General features: G+C 37.6%; 1 protein-coding gene across 7 annotated transcripts in view; it reads left to right on the top strand.

Annotated features, from left to right (window-relative positions):
- The window catches only part of LOC117302904 (potassium channel subfamily T member 2-like), a 54,176-nt gene that overhangs the window by 27,624 nt on the left and 8,958 nt on the right, over window positions 1-17,594 (top strand). For 2 of the 7 annotated variants that reach the window (XM_033786873.1, XM_033786877.1), the window contains exons 10-21: window positions 2,384-2,567; window positions 3,492-3,656; window positions 4,928-5,064; window positions 5,646-5,709; window positions 8,716-8,781; window positions 11,630-11,738; window positions 12,510-12,618; window positions 13,030-13,179; window positions 13,440-13,822; window positions 14,330-14,636; window positions 15,528-15,563; window positions 17,252-17,357. In XM_033786873.1, coding sequence (XP_033642764.1) covers window positions 2,384-2,567; window positions 3,492-3,656; window positions 4,928-5,064; window positions 5,646-5,709; window positions 8,716-8,781; window positions 11,630-11,738; window positions 12,510-12,618; window positions 13,030-13,179; window positions 13,440-13,822; window positions 14,330-14,636; window positions 15,528-15,563; window positions 17,252-17,357 — 1,816 coding nt within the window. The remainder of the gene's footprint in view (window positions 1-2,383; window positions 2,568-3,491; window positions 3,657-4,927; window positions 5,065-5,645; window positions 5,710-8,715; window positions 8,782-11,629; window positions 11,739-12,509; window positions 12,619-13,029; window positions 13,180-13,439; window positions 13,823-14,329; window positions 14,637-15,527; window positions 15,564-17,251; window positions 17,358-17,594) is intronic. The other 5 variants (XM_033786878.1, XM_033786874.1, XM_033786876.1 and 2 more) reach the window with 5 other exon arrangements.

The raw sequence follows: 17,594 nt of genomic DNA, 5'->3' as shown, positions 1-17,594 counted from the left end.
GGGGGATGTGCGCCCCATTTGATGTCAATGCCCCCTTTTGAAATCTTGCCCTTTGAGATTATCATGTCATGATGTCTAGCCTCTTTCACTCTACTGCAGGAGGAAAGCCTCTTCACCAATTAGTACAAATAATTTTTAGAATAAAATTGTGACAAAGGCAGACAATGGATTTATTTGACATTCTATGAGTTTTAATTTTAAACAAAAAGTAAATGGTATAGTAAGAGAGCTAAAAGAGGTTTTGTTTATTCTACAAATGGAAACCACACCTTCACATCCCTGGTCGTTACAACTCTTGAGGTGTAAGCCACCAGACAATCTAAATCCAAAGAACAAAATAATCAGTCGGGTTCATTTGATCTTTCAAAGTCCCCAAAATCTTTATAGTGAAGAGCAATGACAACCCTAAAATACTTAATTATGTTGCTGCTGTCTTGAATTGCTTTTCCAGTCTTGTGATTTGTATATTTTTCTCCTTTTTTCCAGCAGACGTTTCTCATGAGCATGAAGTCAATGTTACTGCACACTATATAGCTAGAGAGCATGTACATAGTACTGTATAGGTGGTGCTCAGTGTTTGCTACTGGTGGTGGATGTATTGTGTTTGTATGCATTTTATGTTCTGTATCAAATCACTGGTTATCAAATGATTGTGGTGTATCGTGGTGTATATTCACTAGCATGCGTGCACTGTTTTTGCAGAGCTTCATTTCATCTCCTAAGAGTCTGTCACACTTCTCCCTTATTCCGACCCCCCCCCCCCAACATTTGAAGATTGAAACAAACATATGTAAACATGCATCAATTTTAAGTGTTATGTTATAGATTTGTACATAACCTACACGGTAAAGATGGTCAGATCTATGTTGATGATCTTGTTGAGATATTTTTGCTTGAAATGCTGTAGTTTTTCAGAAATTAGTTTTTAAAAAACATAATGTTGAGCTTTTTTTCCCAATCATTTCTGTTGAATTTTACAGCAGAGATATCGACATGTAACTCCTATTGAATTATTCAGTCTCTGTGAACATGCACCCCAACTTCTGAAACTATTTTCATTTAGAAGTCAGACATGCATAAAATCTGAAAAAGCATCGAACTTAATTTTTGTAACCAATAAATCATTAATTTCCTGAAGCAGTGGTCCACACAAACTGGCATTTGATTGTGCTTGATTGCAGCTTTTTAATTACGCTCGATAAATCTCCCCATCTTTTTTCCATCGTTTGAAATTGTTCATTGATGTTGCCAATAACACATGGAGCACGTATTCCACCTGGGGCACAGTTTGTGGGCAGGTTTTGAAATTATAAATTAAATGAGTTTTGTTGGCCAAGCAGTCTAGAGCATTGAATTCATGTTCTGATGGCTGAGTCAGCGGAATGTGGGTTCGAACCCTGCCCGTGACACTTGTGTTCTTGGGCAAGACACATAACTTTAATTGCCTCGCATCACCCAAGAGTATAATGTATCAGGTACCTGTTGGGATAGAGATTGTTGATTTCAATGGTTAGCAACCTGTCGCCAATTTGGTTGCCGTTGCTGCATACTCTTAAGGAGTTGGAATGGTTTCAGAAATTGCACCTTTTATTTTCGGAGTCATTACCAAAGTATGTCCTCACCTCTAAATATGTGTGGAATGAAAATAAGCACCATGCATACCAATCAGCCTATCGGCATTTATGTCTTGAAGTTGCGCAGACACTTTCCTTTTCTTTCCAATCTACCCATCCCGCTTGCCAACACGTTCTCCTCTCATATTTCATCTCCATCCTAAACCAATCCATCTCAAATAACAATATCAAGAAACTTCAAACTGTCTGTCCACCTGTACAAACAATCTTACATCCTCATCAGTCAAAAGATTCTGTTAATATTAGACACTTAGTTATTTTCTTTAAAGCACCTCATGTGACAGCATCTTTCTTGTCACTTATATTATCTCCATTGATGCTGCATCTATTTTATTATTTTTATGTGTGCTCTAGAAAGTTTCTTTAGAAAAATTGATATTATAAAGTGGCAAGGTGTAGGCGCTTTCTCTGGCAGCTTGTGAAAGTTGTTTTGTCTTTGCAAGTTTTGCACAGGAATTTGATTTGATTAGATTTTGTTGTTATCTGACATTATGCAAACTCATCTATATAATATATAGTGTTTTAGAGATCAAGAAAGAGCGTTTTGCAGTTGGGTTTTTTTGGAAATAAAAAGTGTTTTACAAAACGACTCTACATCCAATAGTAACAATTGGCATTTGCTTCAGGAAAGTGCATATGGAAACTTAGATTCTGACTTGCTGCCAACCAACATTTTTTTATTTTATTTACTAATCTCTTAAACTGACTTGTAGTTGATTGTTAATTGTCTTCCAATCACAATCCCACAGCTGGATGGGAATCCAACATTTGGAGAGAGCGGCGGAAAAGGGAATGTCAGTATTCCATGCATTGTACTTTACTTTTGTTACATTCTCTACGGTGGGCTATGGTGATATTCAAGTTGATATTTGGCCGTCACAGCTTTATATTATGATCATGATCTCCGCTGCTCTGGTTGTCTTGCCAGTTCAAGTAAGTACAACCCAACCTTGTTCCCGTGAGTGTAGGCTGTATACCCCTCTAAGACAGCACAGGGGCGAGTTAGAAAAAGTGATATACACTAAAAACAGAATGACTGAACACTTATTAAGTAAACAGTTCCAGCAATGTTATACAAGGATTCTATATGCAGGTGGTGAGAATGATTGATCATCTTTAAAAAAAAAAAAAAAAAAAAAAAAAAAGTGATGTATATTTGGTTTGCGGTAACACCATGTGTGTATCTACTTGCCAGGTAGAGTTTGTTCTTAGAGAACTTGCTATATTCTACTGCCGCGGAGTAGATAATCGGAGGTGCGGGAGACTCCTCAGTTCTGAAAAGAACTGTCCTGCTTTTTAACTATTACCAGGGTGGATGGTATAGAAAATAGACTACTGCCGCGGAGTCAGTTCTGAATTGGTCTCAACGTTTTGACTAGCTTGCTCTAGTCATCATCAGGAGATCTAAGTGAAGTTTGTGTCTGAGTGTGTCTACCCGTTGAAACCCTAGATGCCCCTCTGGAAGACGTCACAAGGGCCATTAAGAAAAGTCAATGTTGGCATACCCACCTGCCCACCTTAAATTTAAGTTTTTTAATTTTGAATGGTTTCATAATATAGGCTAAATTATACACTGAAGAGCAAAGCAATGCCTCATAGGAACCAGATTATATTCTACTTCTAAAAGATTCTTTTAACCCGTTACCTTTTTAAAACAATGATGTTAATAGCCTCAAAATGCCCAAGCTGAAGGCCACATTCTAAAACTAATATGTATTTGGGTTTTACCTAAATACACTGATGTAGGACTGTATTTCGAGCTTTGTAAATTAAAAAAAATCACAGGCACATTACTCGGGTGGGATTCGAACCCATGATTCAAACCTATTCTAAAACTTGTTATTTATTCTTGACTAGCTGGAAAGGTTTGGGTTCTTACTGGTTGAGCGCCAGAAACAAGGAGGTACATACAGCCAGCATCGAGCTGAGTCCGGGAAACATGTTGTAGTCTGTGCTACAATCCTACAGTATGATCTCATAACAGATTTCCTCAATGAGTTCTATGCACACAACCTTCTGAATGTAAGTCAACCATATGAAGAAAATCAATTTGTAATCATTTTTCCTTAAAGGCAGTGGACACTGTTGGTAATTGTCAAAGACTAGCCTTCACAGTTGGTGTATCTCAACATATGCATAAAATAACAAACCCTTGTCACACAAAGTTGTGTGCGTTTAGATGGTTGATTTCGAGACCTCAAGTTCTAAATCTGAGGTCTTGAAATCAAATTCGTGGAAAATTACTTCTTTCTTGAAAACTATGGCACTTCAGAGGGAACCGTGTCTCACAATGTTTTATACCATCAACCTCTCCCCATTACTCGTCATCAAAAAAGGTTTTATGCCAATAATTATTTTGAGTAATTACCAATAGTGTCCACTGCCTTTAACTACTCCTAGAAAATATTCGAAATAATTTGGAAAAGGCAATGAATACTTTTATGACGGTTAAATTCGTCAACATTTATACAATGGGACAGGCATTAAAAAATCATACTTGCCCCTTTGTGAAAACGATGACAAATTACGAGGGGGCTGGTTTTTGTGTTCGTTTATTTAATGAACTATTTCTGCAGCCTTTGAATTTCTACTTATTACTTATGTCGTTGTTGCAATTTGCCTTTATTTGTTATCGTTCTTATATTTCTTTGTGATAATAACATGTTATTGGAAGTGGGCTTTTTGTGTCAGCTAAATGATCTATCACAAAAAAATTAACGCTTTTACAGATTAAATTTGTACAGATTTCTTTTACTGAAAATGGAGCAAGTTCGCCCACGCAAACTAATAATACAGCCAATAAATTTAGAGGATGTGTGCTGTCAGACACAATACAATTAAATGTTTTCATAAGGCTACTATCAACCAATTTCTGATGGCTTTTCAATAAGAAAGTGGCAAAAGCCTTATACTACTGCGACCTACATAGAAATCTCGTTGATTTTCAAAACATGTTTTCAGCTTTTCTTGAAAATATTGACACAGGTTGGGCGGAATTGTTACTTATTTAAAACCTGAAGATCTGAATGACTCTACCCCCCCCCCCACCCCGCAAAAAAAAAAAAAAAAATAGATGATAAAAAATATATATAAAAAATGCATAGTGCTGTTACAGGAAGACTAATGAGAATTATGAACTTAAAGGTAAACTGAAAGGGTAAAATTTAAATTATTTAAAAGAATACTTTTAATTTGAACTATTAAAACCAAGGTTGACTATATGCAGGATTATCAAGAGCACCTCTATTTTCATCCACTATGATGACTTTTGTAATGTGTTTTGTGTGTTTCAGGGTTACTCAGTCGTCTTGGTGTCCCCATGTGAGCTGGACAATGCGCTTAGAGCCCTCCTTCAGGTACCCCTGTGGGCTCAGAGAGTCGTCTACATACAAGGATCGGTCCTAAAAGATCAAGACCTCATCAGATGCAGGTACAGCTTCCTTTCCGAATCTTGTTTCTTATTTTGAATCTTGAACTCTCCTAAAAGGCTGTTCAGGAGAGGATGGGCTGCTATTTCATGTGTGGTTTGTGTTTATGCTGTCAGGGTGTTTACCGGTTGCCGATTTGTTCTGAGAGAGGTTGGAAGCTCCAACACTCTTCTAGCTGGCAGTGCTTTACTCTGGAACCATTTTTTTTCTTCTTTTCTTTTCTTCACTTTTCAGAATTATTAATTTCCACATGAATAACGTACTTAAAACAAAACAATTGTTACAAGAAAACTACTAAGTGGTTGCATTACACAATAAGCCAAAGGTTATAAACGGAATGCCTTGAACACAACAAACAATATATTAATATAAAACAATACTGAAAAAGGAAGACAAATTTCAAAAGACGAAAATACAACAAAACAAAACAATTTCAGTTTGGTTGCAGTAAAGATTGTTTGCAGCCCGCTGATTGCCTGCTCCAATCCTAATAAAACAAATTTCTACAGGTATTTGCTCTATCTTTGAAGTATTTAAGTTATTCTTTCTTTCATGCATTTTTGGAAATTTTTTATTTTCACAGGATCAATGTTGCTCAGGCGTGTTTTATTTTGTCACCGCGGAATGTCATGGATAGATCTGATGCAGTAAGTAAACATGTACACCTTTAAATTTAACTTACAAATTTAGACTTGGATAGAATGACACAAATGAGCTGAAAATTAGAAGAACTTTTATGTGCTTAGAAATTAAGAAAACAGTTTAGTGGGGAACTTGTTGCAGGGGAATATTCCATATGCCATTTTATAGTTGGATAAACCCTTTGTGAAAGTTTGCATGCTTATTAGCAGAGCCCAATTTCATAGAGCTGCTTTTGCAAAAAAAGAATTGCTTAAAATATTTTTGCTAAGCATCGATAATTAGTTTTTTCGGTATGAAAGGCAGTCATGATAATAATAACAGTTCTAGCTGCTTCTTATCTGTCACTCAGTGACGCTTATGGCGCTCCGACATTATCACCCCTGGTCACTGGGCCATTAACTTCATTCCTTAAACCATCTTAAACCATCAGTGAGAGTTTATACAGCCTGTGCTTATAAATATGTAGCGCATCAAGCTTAATCGATCTCAAGAACCATCTCGGCCCTCAGCATTGCATATCCTGAAGTACATCAGCAAGACAGCTCCATGCTTTGAATAAAAACAGCGCTGTGAAACTTTTGCTCATAATTAATGCCTTGAGGATTCTAGCTTGAGGCTTGTTATTTTCAAAAATGATTCGGTTTGTAACTTACAATAGTTCACTTTAGCTCACTACAAGCTGACCGTTTCCATCGTATTTTTAGTTTCTGATCAATCACCATGTAAATCATAATCCTCGTTCACTATCTTTTGAAAACTGTATTTTTAGAATTCATATACCGCATGATTTAAATGGTATGGATTCCATTCCAAATAAAAAAATAAAAAAATCAAACTGTACATCAAAGCAAGAAACGTTTGAACACAGTTTGGTTTTTGTTATCTTCATTCAAAGTTTGACTCTCAAAAGGACAGTGTTTAGATGTAATTTGGCCTGTTGGTGAGAGACATAAATTGTTACATTTTTAGGTGAAAATTGTCATCTTTACCAAAACCACAGTTGTGGTCACCATTGTCCTGAAAGAGCAAGACCATCCAGAATGCACAGGGAAGTTTTTCACAGCCTTCATTCTTCCAATGTAGACTTTGAGATGCCGTCAGAAACGGCGCAATCAATTCCCTCCCTGTGTTTGTTGCTTGAGGCACCCCAACCCTGCGAGATCTGGGACAAGAAATTAGCAGACAAAGGGATGGAATCTGGGGCAGCACTTTGCTCAATGTTTGCTGTGCCTTCATTTCTGCCCTCATTCTGTGAAAAAAACTTCATTAGAAGCACCAAGCTACAACCCAAAATGTTTGACGGTGTGTCTGTTTGTTTTTGAAAATATCACCCTTACCTTCTGTTGGCAAATCAACTCTTTAGATAGATTCTCAATGCCTCGGATGCTCAAATTCGTGATTTCATCCAATTTTCATCCAAAAGTTGTCATTTAAAAACTAGACAATTTGAAATCAAAGACGACTCAGCCTCTTTAATTTGAACGTAGGAAGAGGGGGCTATGTCCATCTTATGAAGTCAATATGAACTGCCACTCTTCTTCGACTTAATTTGTTTCAATCCGTCCTTCGGGGGTGGAAATGTCCAATAAATGTCCCACTTATTGCAAAGAGCTCTTCCGACAGAAAATTTGTTAGTCTGTGGAGTAGATAAATCAGTATTTACTTACCCACCTTTTCTCCTCACATTTTTTTTCTTTCTTGGTTTTTGTTGTTTTATGGTCCGTTTATTGGTGTACGTGCTGGCCTAGGGTTGATGTGTACTTTTCTACCCAGAGAGGAATTAATTTCATATTATTTTCCCCTTTTGGGTAAAATTCCAGGATTTATATTCACACCTGTCTTGTTCATTTCAAAAAAAAATTAGGCCTAGGCATTTTTCCTCCATTGCCCTTTTCCCTTTCTTGACGTAGACCTGATTTTAAAAAAAAAATTAAGATAAATTTTTGAAGTTAAATGTTTGAGCAAACCATGTAATGAAAATGTTTTGAGAAGTTAGAGGGTTTGGTTGTTTTTCAACTATTGTTAATTTATGCGAGAAGTGTTGAGATAACTGTTGTAAGCATGTCTAGCAGGGGGTCCAGGAGATGTGACTTATACTTTTAATAGATATTACATTTGCATGGGGATAAAGAGTAATGTTTGTGTTTTACTTGTGTCAAGCACTATATACCTGCCGTTGATTTCACAAAACTCTTTTTATAACTTAGGATTAATCTTAGGACTTAGGACGAGTCCCAGCCCTGCACTGTAGCATGCAGACTTGTAGCATAAGGATTAATCCTTAGTTAGGATGAATCCTTAGTTAGGATGAATTATTCTTCCTAAAACTCGAGATAAGACGAGTCCTAACTCTTTGTGAAATCAACGGCAGGTACTTTGTGAGTCTTGTGGAACAAAATCACAGATGTATTATGAGTGATAGGCCTGTGGAGTTTTTCACAAGACTCAGAAAGGACAACATTCATTGGTTAAACTAATAACTAGTGTCATTGTACTGTCATGTAGCTGTAGAATAGACCTTATGCACATGACGTCATTTCAGTACGGCGCCCCCGCATTGAGGTCAAATGGAGGTTGTTCATTGGCCAATCTATGTGCGTTTCGATTGTTTCGTCACCCTTTGACCTCAAAGATAGCGGCTGAATGACGTCAATGCATAAGGTCTATTGTCATTTTAGTAGTACAGCCGTAGATGCATTATTTACATGCATGTGTTTTAGGTGTGAAATAGTTTTGTGTCATACAATGCATTTCAGTCGTGTAACCATGCAGACATTTTCTTTTGGGGAGGGGAGGGGACAAGCAAGGGCAAAGACATATATTCGGGGATAATTAATGTATCAAACTAGTCGTTTGTGCGGGAGCAGTGGGGCAAGTGGTCTGAGCGGGGGGCATAGTTGCATAAGTAACGTGCATTTAAAACGCTTTTAAAGTCTATATGAAAGATTGACTAAGCATGCTCTCTGTCCTGTGTTGATTTTTCTCGTTCCCTGCTCTCTCTCTTCCACCAGGAGCCTAGCAAACCCCCACACCCAAGTCTTGGCGCGTCCACTACCAATACGATCAGAGACAGAATAGTAAGCACTCTGTGTGCCTTGTGATTGGAGCCATATTGCATAGAGCTGCTAAGACAAATATTCCTGCTTAAAGCGTTTCAGTTAACCAGTAAAGTCAACTTGACCTGATTTGGGATCATCCTGGCCGCATACAGGTCCAATTTCCCAAAGCTGGTTAGCATCATCAAAACTTGCTTAAAAGAAGTAGTTATACTAGTGAAAGAAAAGAGGAAATTTTGCTACTCTTGGGCTATTGTTCTCTGCTCAAACAGCTATATGAAATTGGATCGTGGTGTTGTATTAAACACGGTGGTCCCTAGTTACCTACTTTCAGTGCGAGACTACCTGTTATTCCCAGCAACTGGTACCTAGGGTTTGCTAAGCATTTCCCCTTCTTAGCAATACTTGGTTGCTTTATCCATATAACCCCAATTTCATATGTGGTTTTTAAGCAGGAAAAATGCTGTTGGGCAGAAACAGGTAACCAGCCAAAATATCTTATGTACATTGTTTGTGACTGGTTCCCTACAAAGTTTTGCTTAAAATTTTGCTAAGCATAATTTTTTGCTGAACAGCTTTATAACAAATTGAGCCATGGACAGCTGTCTAACCATTGCCCAATTCATTGCTTTCAAAAACTTTGCTAAGATCTGCCAGGTAAAATGGACACTTGTGTTAACCCCTGGATTATGTCGCTTAACCATCCTTCCTTGTCGTTAGCAGCTCTATGAAATGGGCCCCTGTGTCTTTCTTTCTATCTTGGTGTGCATTCTTTGGGGGTACTCAATTTTGGTGGTGTTTTTCATGACTGCGACATTGGTTATAGTATTCAACCACTCTCTATTCAGACTCCCCTTCCAAAATCTCTTTTCTCTTCATGTGTTAAGTTTGGTTGCTAGGCTCAAGGTTGATTCCTTCTCTGGTCAGGAGAGAGCAAGGAGGAAGATGAATCTCAGATCTTTTCTTTTAATTTTTGTTCTTTTATTTTTGTTTGATTTGATACAATCACAATCCTTGTACACTCAGGTGAAATGTGATCAGTCAATGCACTCTCACTTTTTAAGGTCCAAAGTTCATACTTTCTTAGTTCTGGCTTCTTAAACAATCATAACTTTCTTACTGACACAATACGACTTAAGATGACTTGTGACTTTGGAACTATTTTGTTAGAGCGGATCAAATGTTTTTTACTATCATAAATGACATATTTTTCATTTACAACAATTAAGTTTTTCTGCACAATTTTCAATGGTGTTTTGGGACAAATTTGTAGCAAAGTGGGAAACTAATTAAAGGTGTTTATGATTTGACAATAATTGATTAATACAATGGTACACTTCATCAAGTAGTTACAGCTTATATTCCCCCATGAAAATGTTCACATTTTGAATTGGTTCTTTTGCTATGCCGAAACTTAACAGTAATATTTGGCTGTAAGAGCTGAGCTGCTTGCCATTGAAAGTACACAATCTTTTGAGTACCCTCACTGTTCAATAAGTGCATCTTACACCAAATCCTGAAACATTTGAATGATAATTTGAAAATGTGTTTCAAACAATAGTATATCTTTTGAAGTTAAAGGAACACGTTGCCTTGGATCAGTCGAGTTGGTCTTTGAAAAGCGTTTGTAACTGTTTGTTATAAAATGCATATGGTTAGAAAGATATTTTAAAAGTAGAATATAATGATCCACACAAGTATCACTCAAAATTGTGTAGTTTTCCTTTTACCTCGTCGACTAACACGGTCGGCCATTTTTGGGAGTCAAATCTTTGACTTCCATAAATGGCCGATCATGTAAGTTCGCAAAGTAAAAGGAAAACCACGCAATTTCGAGGCAAATTTGTGTGGATCATTGTATTCTACTTTTAAATTATCTTTCTAACCATATGCATTTTTTAACAAACGGTTACAAATGCTTTTCAAAGACCAACTTGACCGATCTAAGGCAACGTGTTCCTTAAAACCTTGTGTGCATTTTCTTTAGATTCTGTTTATTTAGATTGTTTTCTTTCTTTTTTTCTCGGTTTTGTTGTTACCTAATCTTAACCAACAAGGGTTTTTAACTCTTTGACTCAAAGGGCAAAATTATAATAATTGCACCCATTTTAATTTTTAAAATGTTGCTTATTGACTCATTAAACATTCTACCCTGAACTTATTCAGTAGCTAGTTAGTGTCAGGCATATGCATTGTAGTTCTTTTTTTCTTCTTTTTTCCTGATTATTTACGGCGATTTTTTAATAAGCCTTGGAAAACATATATCCAGAAATGATGATTTGCATGCATGTAGAATAAAAGTTAAAAAATGTACGTAATACCTAAAAGATTATCTGTCTGCTATCTAAACGTGGAATGTACTGAATGCAATTATGTTAGTTTTTTTAAAGTGTTTTAGAAGGGCTTGATAAACTCTTCTACTAAAATTGTGTTTAAAACAATCAATGTTATAAGTTGAACTGTGGTCTGCATGCGGATTGATTTCATTTTCATTTCTACTAAACCTTAATTACTCACACGATATGAAGATAACTGGTACAGATTGGTATAATTTGTAGGAAAACTGTTAAAACTTCTGTTGAGTATTTCAAATTGCGGTAATTTAGCTTCACAGGGAACCTTCAAATAAGCACCCTGTTATTTCCAAATCACTTTTCAACTTATTCTTAAATTAGAAATGCAGGTTTCATGTTCCTTTACCCAAATTTATCTCTGGTTGAAGCCATAAGAAAAGCTCTTGTTTGAGCTGGGATTTGAAGCAGGGACACAGAGGTGAAAGTCGGGGAGAGAAACCAATGTTTTCAAATCTTGTTTAGAGAAGTTATAAGTTAAGAGATGAATAAGCTTTCTTGGCTCTTTATTTTTGCAGGATCAGCAGACAATTCTAAGAACATGGTCAGTCAAGGATTTTGCCCCCAATGTGTCGTTGTATGTCCAGATTCTCAAGCCTGAGAATAGATTCCATGTGCAGTTTGCAGGTAACTTTGAACTCTCAGTAAATTTCACTCCACATTAACATTTTAATATTTTTAGAAACACTTATCTTTTGTTATCTGTAGGAATTTGCGGTTACAGCTATGGCTATGAATGCATAAGCCTTTTTGAGGTATGGCGGACACAATGCTACAACACTGTAAAGTTGTGGTAAATTTGTGCGCATTGACCATAGAAATAGAACGTATGTTATTCAGTGAAGTGTGCATTTTAGGCGATGCGGCGTTTACACGCAAACATAATGACCACCAACATGGTGAGCGTGGCATCAGTCGCGGCGTGTGACGAGACGCTGTGTATCACGTCCGGCATACCTCAAAAAGGCTTATTGCCATGCCATCATTCATGAAGTATAGGATTACCTTAGGAACCACCTTTAGCAATATTTATAGATGTAGCTGCCAATTCTGATATGCCCTTAAATATACCCTAATTAGGCGGCATTGTTTAATTTCTTTGTCTCATCTATTTGATCTGCAAATACACCTGCTATTGAGTTTGGCAAGAGGTACCTGGTTTTGATATGGATCAAGCGTGGTTGGAAGAAAAAACAAATAGTAGGCCTATGTGAAAACATATTATCGCCTGTTTTAAAATGCATTTCTTTTAGGTGGAATCTAACACTATAAGGCACAATGTTTTTATAGGATTGCTAAATTTGTTCCAGTACAAGAAAGTAACAAATAAATTCAATAGTATCAGGTTATGTTGCTACGTAATCTGTCTTGTTAACTACGGTTGATGTCTATTTCCAGACCATGTGGTGTGTGAGGATGAATTCAAATATGCTTTATTGGCCAACAACTGTCTTTGTCCTGCCACCTCAACATTCGTCACCCTACTCATACACACTTCAAGGGGACAGTAAGTACAGCCACGATATTCTGCCTTTTAATCTCATTTATTGCCACTAGAAGTCTTCAGATAGTTATCAGATAATTGTTTTTAAACATCTAAATGTCAATACTATATGTTGGTCCCTTATTCACTGAGTTGATGAAGAAGAAAAAAGTGTAAATTTGCTGAAAAATGTTCTAAGGACCAGCGGTACAGTTTTGGACATTATCACCAAGATAAAAAGCTTCTCTGCCTCTACATCTTTGGTTTAAAAATTTAAGAATGCAAATCTCACCCTGAGTAAGCTTCAGGGTGTCCTGTGCTACTATAATTCCATTTAATCCTTTTGTTGATATTTGAAGTCTCAAAATTGAAGTTGTTAGTTTCATAACAAACAAATTTGTGAAGATAACAATTTTATGATTTTCTGCTACCCAGGGAAGGCAGTGATTCCAATTCTCAGTGGCAGCGTACATACGGACGATGTTCAGGCAACGAGGTGTACCACATCAAGCTTGGTGACAGTAGATTCTTTGGAGAATATGAGAGCAAGAGCTTTACTTATGCATCATTCCACGCTCACAAAAAGTAAGTACATCATTATGCTAAGACCCAGTTTGTTGTGCTCCAGAACAAGTTTGTCTGTTAGAGCAGAACAAACTGGCTCTTCTCAGAGCCACCACTACTCACATAGTAGATTTTACATGGTGTCACCGCAAACCTTACTTAATATTTAGTTTGTTTCCACAATACATAGCCTAAAGTCTTATGTTAAACTTGCCCACACACACATCACATAATAACTTAAGCGCTTCTCACACACTAAGTCTGTTATGTACTTGTTTCAGATTCGGAGTGGCCCTTATAGGTATCCAGAAGACTGACGAGGGAGCCACCATCCAGCTCAATCCCGGCCCCCGTCACATCATGCGCAGTACAGACATCTGCTTCTACATGAACATCTCTAAGGAGGAGAACTCCGCCTTCATCTTACGCCATCCTCGTGAGGATCAGCAGAAGGAGAAGACAGACAGCAGTAAGACATCGAATTATGTGCCGCCTGAGAACGGCGGGATGACCAAGGTTGAGAGTGCCATCGCTAGCGTAGGGACACTGGCACTGGAGTTGCATCACATCGGTGGGAAACCAGGATCCCCTACGGCATCAGCAACCACCAGGCCAGCCAAAGCAAGAGAGAGTTACATGTCCCCTGAAGGTAGAGAATCGTCAGGTATTAATTAGCACCTGTTTACTAAACACCTGTCATTTTGGTTTGTGCTAGTTAACGTACATCAAGCATCACATTCATGTGTCCGAAGAGAGGGGATATATTGGTTCAGATTTGACGCACCTGACCCAATCATCGTGGAGGAGGTCAGACGTCGTAACCTCGCAATTTAGTCCAAGAGTCAATCGTGCATAGACATGTTCAGACTTCTAGCTTTCCCAATAGCATAACCAGTCCCAAATGAGAGTGAACGTGTTGCTTCAAAGTCTCTTGTTTACCTCAGAACATCGTTTAAAATTCTTACTTTCTAGCTAAATTAGTTAGCTAGTTACTTTCTTCACTGTGTAAGGCTTACTTATTTGTGGATGTGTTTTCAGCTCAGAGCAGTGTGTGTAGTGGACCTTAGTGTAGTGTACTGTCTTTGTAAGTCTAGTTGTCCTTCCTCGTCAAACGTCTCTATATTTGTTTCTCTCCGTCTCAAACATCACGTCTTCCTCCGCCTCCCTTTAGAGTACCCATATCTCCTTCGTTCCTCTCCACTCCATTCCCCCTCAGGTACCTCCCTGGAGATGATGGCAGGCACCTCCTCCATGGATCGCAACCACCTCATGCCCCCAGCGGGCGAGGACGGTGACAACGGCTTCCTGATGCCAGCCGCTGCCAACAGAGGGCGCCGGCCATCCATCATGCCAGTGTTGGAGATGATGTCATCGGATCCAGAGGATGAGCAGCCACGGGATGAGAAGTTGCTTCATGCTCAGAAGCAAGTTGATCTTGTTGACACTGAAGATGTACAGCTCTGGGATGAGGAGGATCCGTAAGTACTTTTATTTCCTGATCCATCATTTGAGGTTTTATTTCCGGAGACACTTTAGAGGCAATTTTGCTCATGTTTTAGATAGTTAGGTTGTGGCCAAATTGGTGGCTAGTTCTGGCTCACCCAGTTAGAGGCTGTAGCGACCAATTTGGAAACAGTCATATTCTTCACGAAGGCCTGTTCCATAAGCCTTTTATGAGATATGGCAGACACAATGTTACAACACTATAAGGTTTGGGTAAATTTGTGTGTATACACCCACACCAAACAGTGCACTCCTATCACGTCCGCCATACCTCATGGCGGACACAATGTTACAACACTATAAGGTTTGGGTAAATTTGAGTGTATACACCCAAACCAAGCAGTACACCCCTATCACTCGCCATACCTCCAAAAGGCTTATGGGAAGTCCTGTAGTATAACTTGATAAACCTTGAATTTATTTTTGTGCAAGATTTTATTAATTGACCTCCAATGCCCTCTTACGGTCCCCTCACACTCTATAGTGAGATCATTCTTTGTTTACCCCATAAATAGCTTTCTTTAACTTTCTAGGTAATACTCTTAAAGATCATATAATACTTTGCACCTGATGAACGTTTGTTTTGTCCTGCATCATCACTTGGTGTGTAAATTAAATTTGGGAGAAAAAAACACATTATTATACTTCCTCTTAATTTTGTGGCAGTTTCTAACTTTCAGAAAGCATGATTCCATCCAATGTCAGAATGGATTCTGTGGGAAATAAAATTTGTGGATTCTTTATGTTGATTTGTGTAATTCATAAACACGAAACCCGCATGAGAAAAATTGGGATTTTAGAAACTTCTGCTAAATTACATATTCATATATTCTGGGCTATTCCATTTTCTGTGCATACTTAATCAGCGACCAGCTGGCAGCCAGCATGAGTGGAGTCAGAATGTAAGGGTTCAACATTTTGCTTGAGTCACACACTACTAATCAGACATTTTGCATTTTGGATTGCTCTGTGTTCATTAATATTCATATATTCATATATTCCCCTTGGCTGTTCCATTTCCCATTCCCACGCATACCCTTTTCCAGCCAAACCCTGGATGCCAGCATGATCCAAGCAAAAGCGTAAGGAGTTAATATCGCAATGTCGCTTGTTTTTTATTCATATTTTTGGTGAGCTTGACCCTAAAGAAATGTGCCAGTCGCAAGTTTTCCAAATTTTGTTTTTCAAATTGGTGATTGACTGTAGAAACAGTTAAAAGTGGCATTTGTTTTAAAGGTCTAAATTTGCCATTTAACTCTTTGTCTCGAATGCAAGATGTGACTAATGTTTCAATGGCTGGCACATTCTGGATGGGACCTAGACTGCTTAAGCAGATATAAATGTCAGTAACTGGGCTGGTAACCTATCCAAAGTCACTTAATCATTAGTTTTGTGCAAGAGAGCTTGAGAGCAAATTGAGGCACTTTCACTTTTCCAATGTGGTGAAGAAAAAAACTTTTCCTCGCTCGAAGTGATTGGGATCAGAGTTGTCTTATTGGATCATCCTTTCTGATAACTTGAAGTTAATTTCAGTTATTGCTGTTGACAGCAGCCATGAATTTTCAGCAAAAGTCAAACCTTTCCAATTGTTATAATGCTGATCATGATAGGCCCAGTTACTCTCATTTTGTTGAATAACTAATGCTGAACAATGTATGTGGCATAAAACACTGTTACAATGTATCTAGCTAATGTTTGTATCTGGTCAAGTATCATTGCATCATTGCATTAGTTTAAAGGCTTTTGTAACGACCGTTTCCTTATGCCTTCCCTTTGGGTTGCAGGATAAAGTTAGCTAACATTGCTATCAGATAAGGATTAGATAGAACAATGTATGCAATAATTAAATAACATGAAGCATGCAAGTAGCATGTATGCATTTTGCCAAATTCTACCTCCAGCACAAACCGTGTTGAAATTTAACCGCAAGATCTTTTTATGTGATAGGTCCACCTTTTGAGTTGTTCCCTGTAAACAACAATGATTAAAACAAGTACTACATCACAAGATACCAGACTATTTTGCCATCCAGCCTCTCTTTCATCACATCATTTTGAATCCAAGAAATCAAAGTTGGCTGCACAAGAGCAAATTCTTGCAACTTAGGTTATTTCTGACCCAAGATGTCAAATCAGTGTCATTTAAACACCTTCTCTCACCTTCTCTCACATTGAGCGCACATTTTGTTTTATCAAATATATTCAGTCTTCACTTGCACATATTGTTGTCTGTATTTAAAATTTGTATTTGTTTTATTTTTAATGGCTCTTGTTGGTGTATTTTAGACTTTACGTTTAGGCTAGAAATAAAAATGTCAGAAATTGCTTATGACATGCTATAGTGCACTGGTAGTTAATTGAATCTGTCTATCACAATGATTTCTAATTGAATCGTTAAAACCATGTCATACCATGCAAAACTTCAACTCATACATAAACATCATACATACATCACTAGCTGTACAACTTGATTCATGTATTTATCGAAACTTAATTTTGTCTTTGCTTCTGTTTGTGAGTGTTATTTCTAGAATTCCATTAGCGACCTTGTTGACTTTTTAATTAAAACTGATGTGACATTATTGACTCAGGTGGACTAAAGGAACTCCGCCCTTCTTACCTTACATTGGTTACACCCCTGCCCTCTGCCATCTGCTCACCAAACCTAAACAGTTCTGCTGCTTGGAACTGGATCAGGTAAACTATTTGTTTTCACAAACATAATATTTATTATTACTTGTTCAAATGGGAGTGCAATGTTCTAAAACAGAATGATGTATCGTTATATTGCTATAAAATGGCTCTTGACACAAACAAATCATGTGACACTACTGTTACATTTTTGTTGCTAGAATTACCCTGAAGAGATGTTTTCCCATACTCATGCAGAGTTTAACTTTCCTGTGATGACTTAAGACCAGTTCATACTTCCTG

This window comes from Asterias rubens, chromosome 19, assembly GCF_902459465.1.
Source record: "Asterias rubens chromosome 19, eAstRub1.3, whole genome shotgun sequence".
Taxonomy (NCBI): Eukaryota; Metazoa; Echinodermata; class Asteroidea; order Forcipulatida; family Asteriidae; genus Asterias; species Asterias rubens.
The sequence above is the reverse complement of the archived record's forward strand: the minus strand, read 5'-3'. Positions and strand labels throughout refer to the sequence as shown.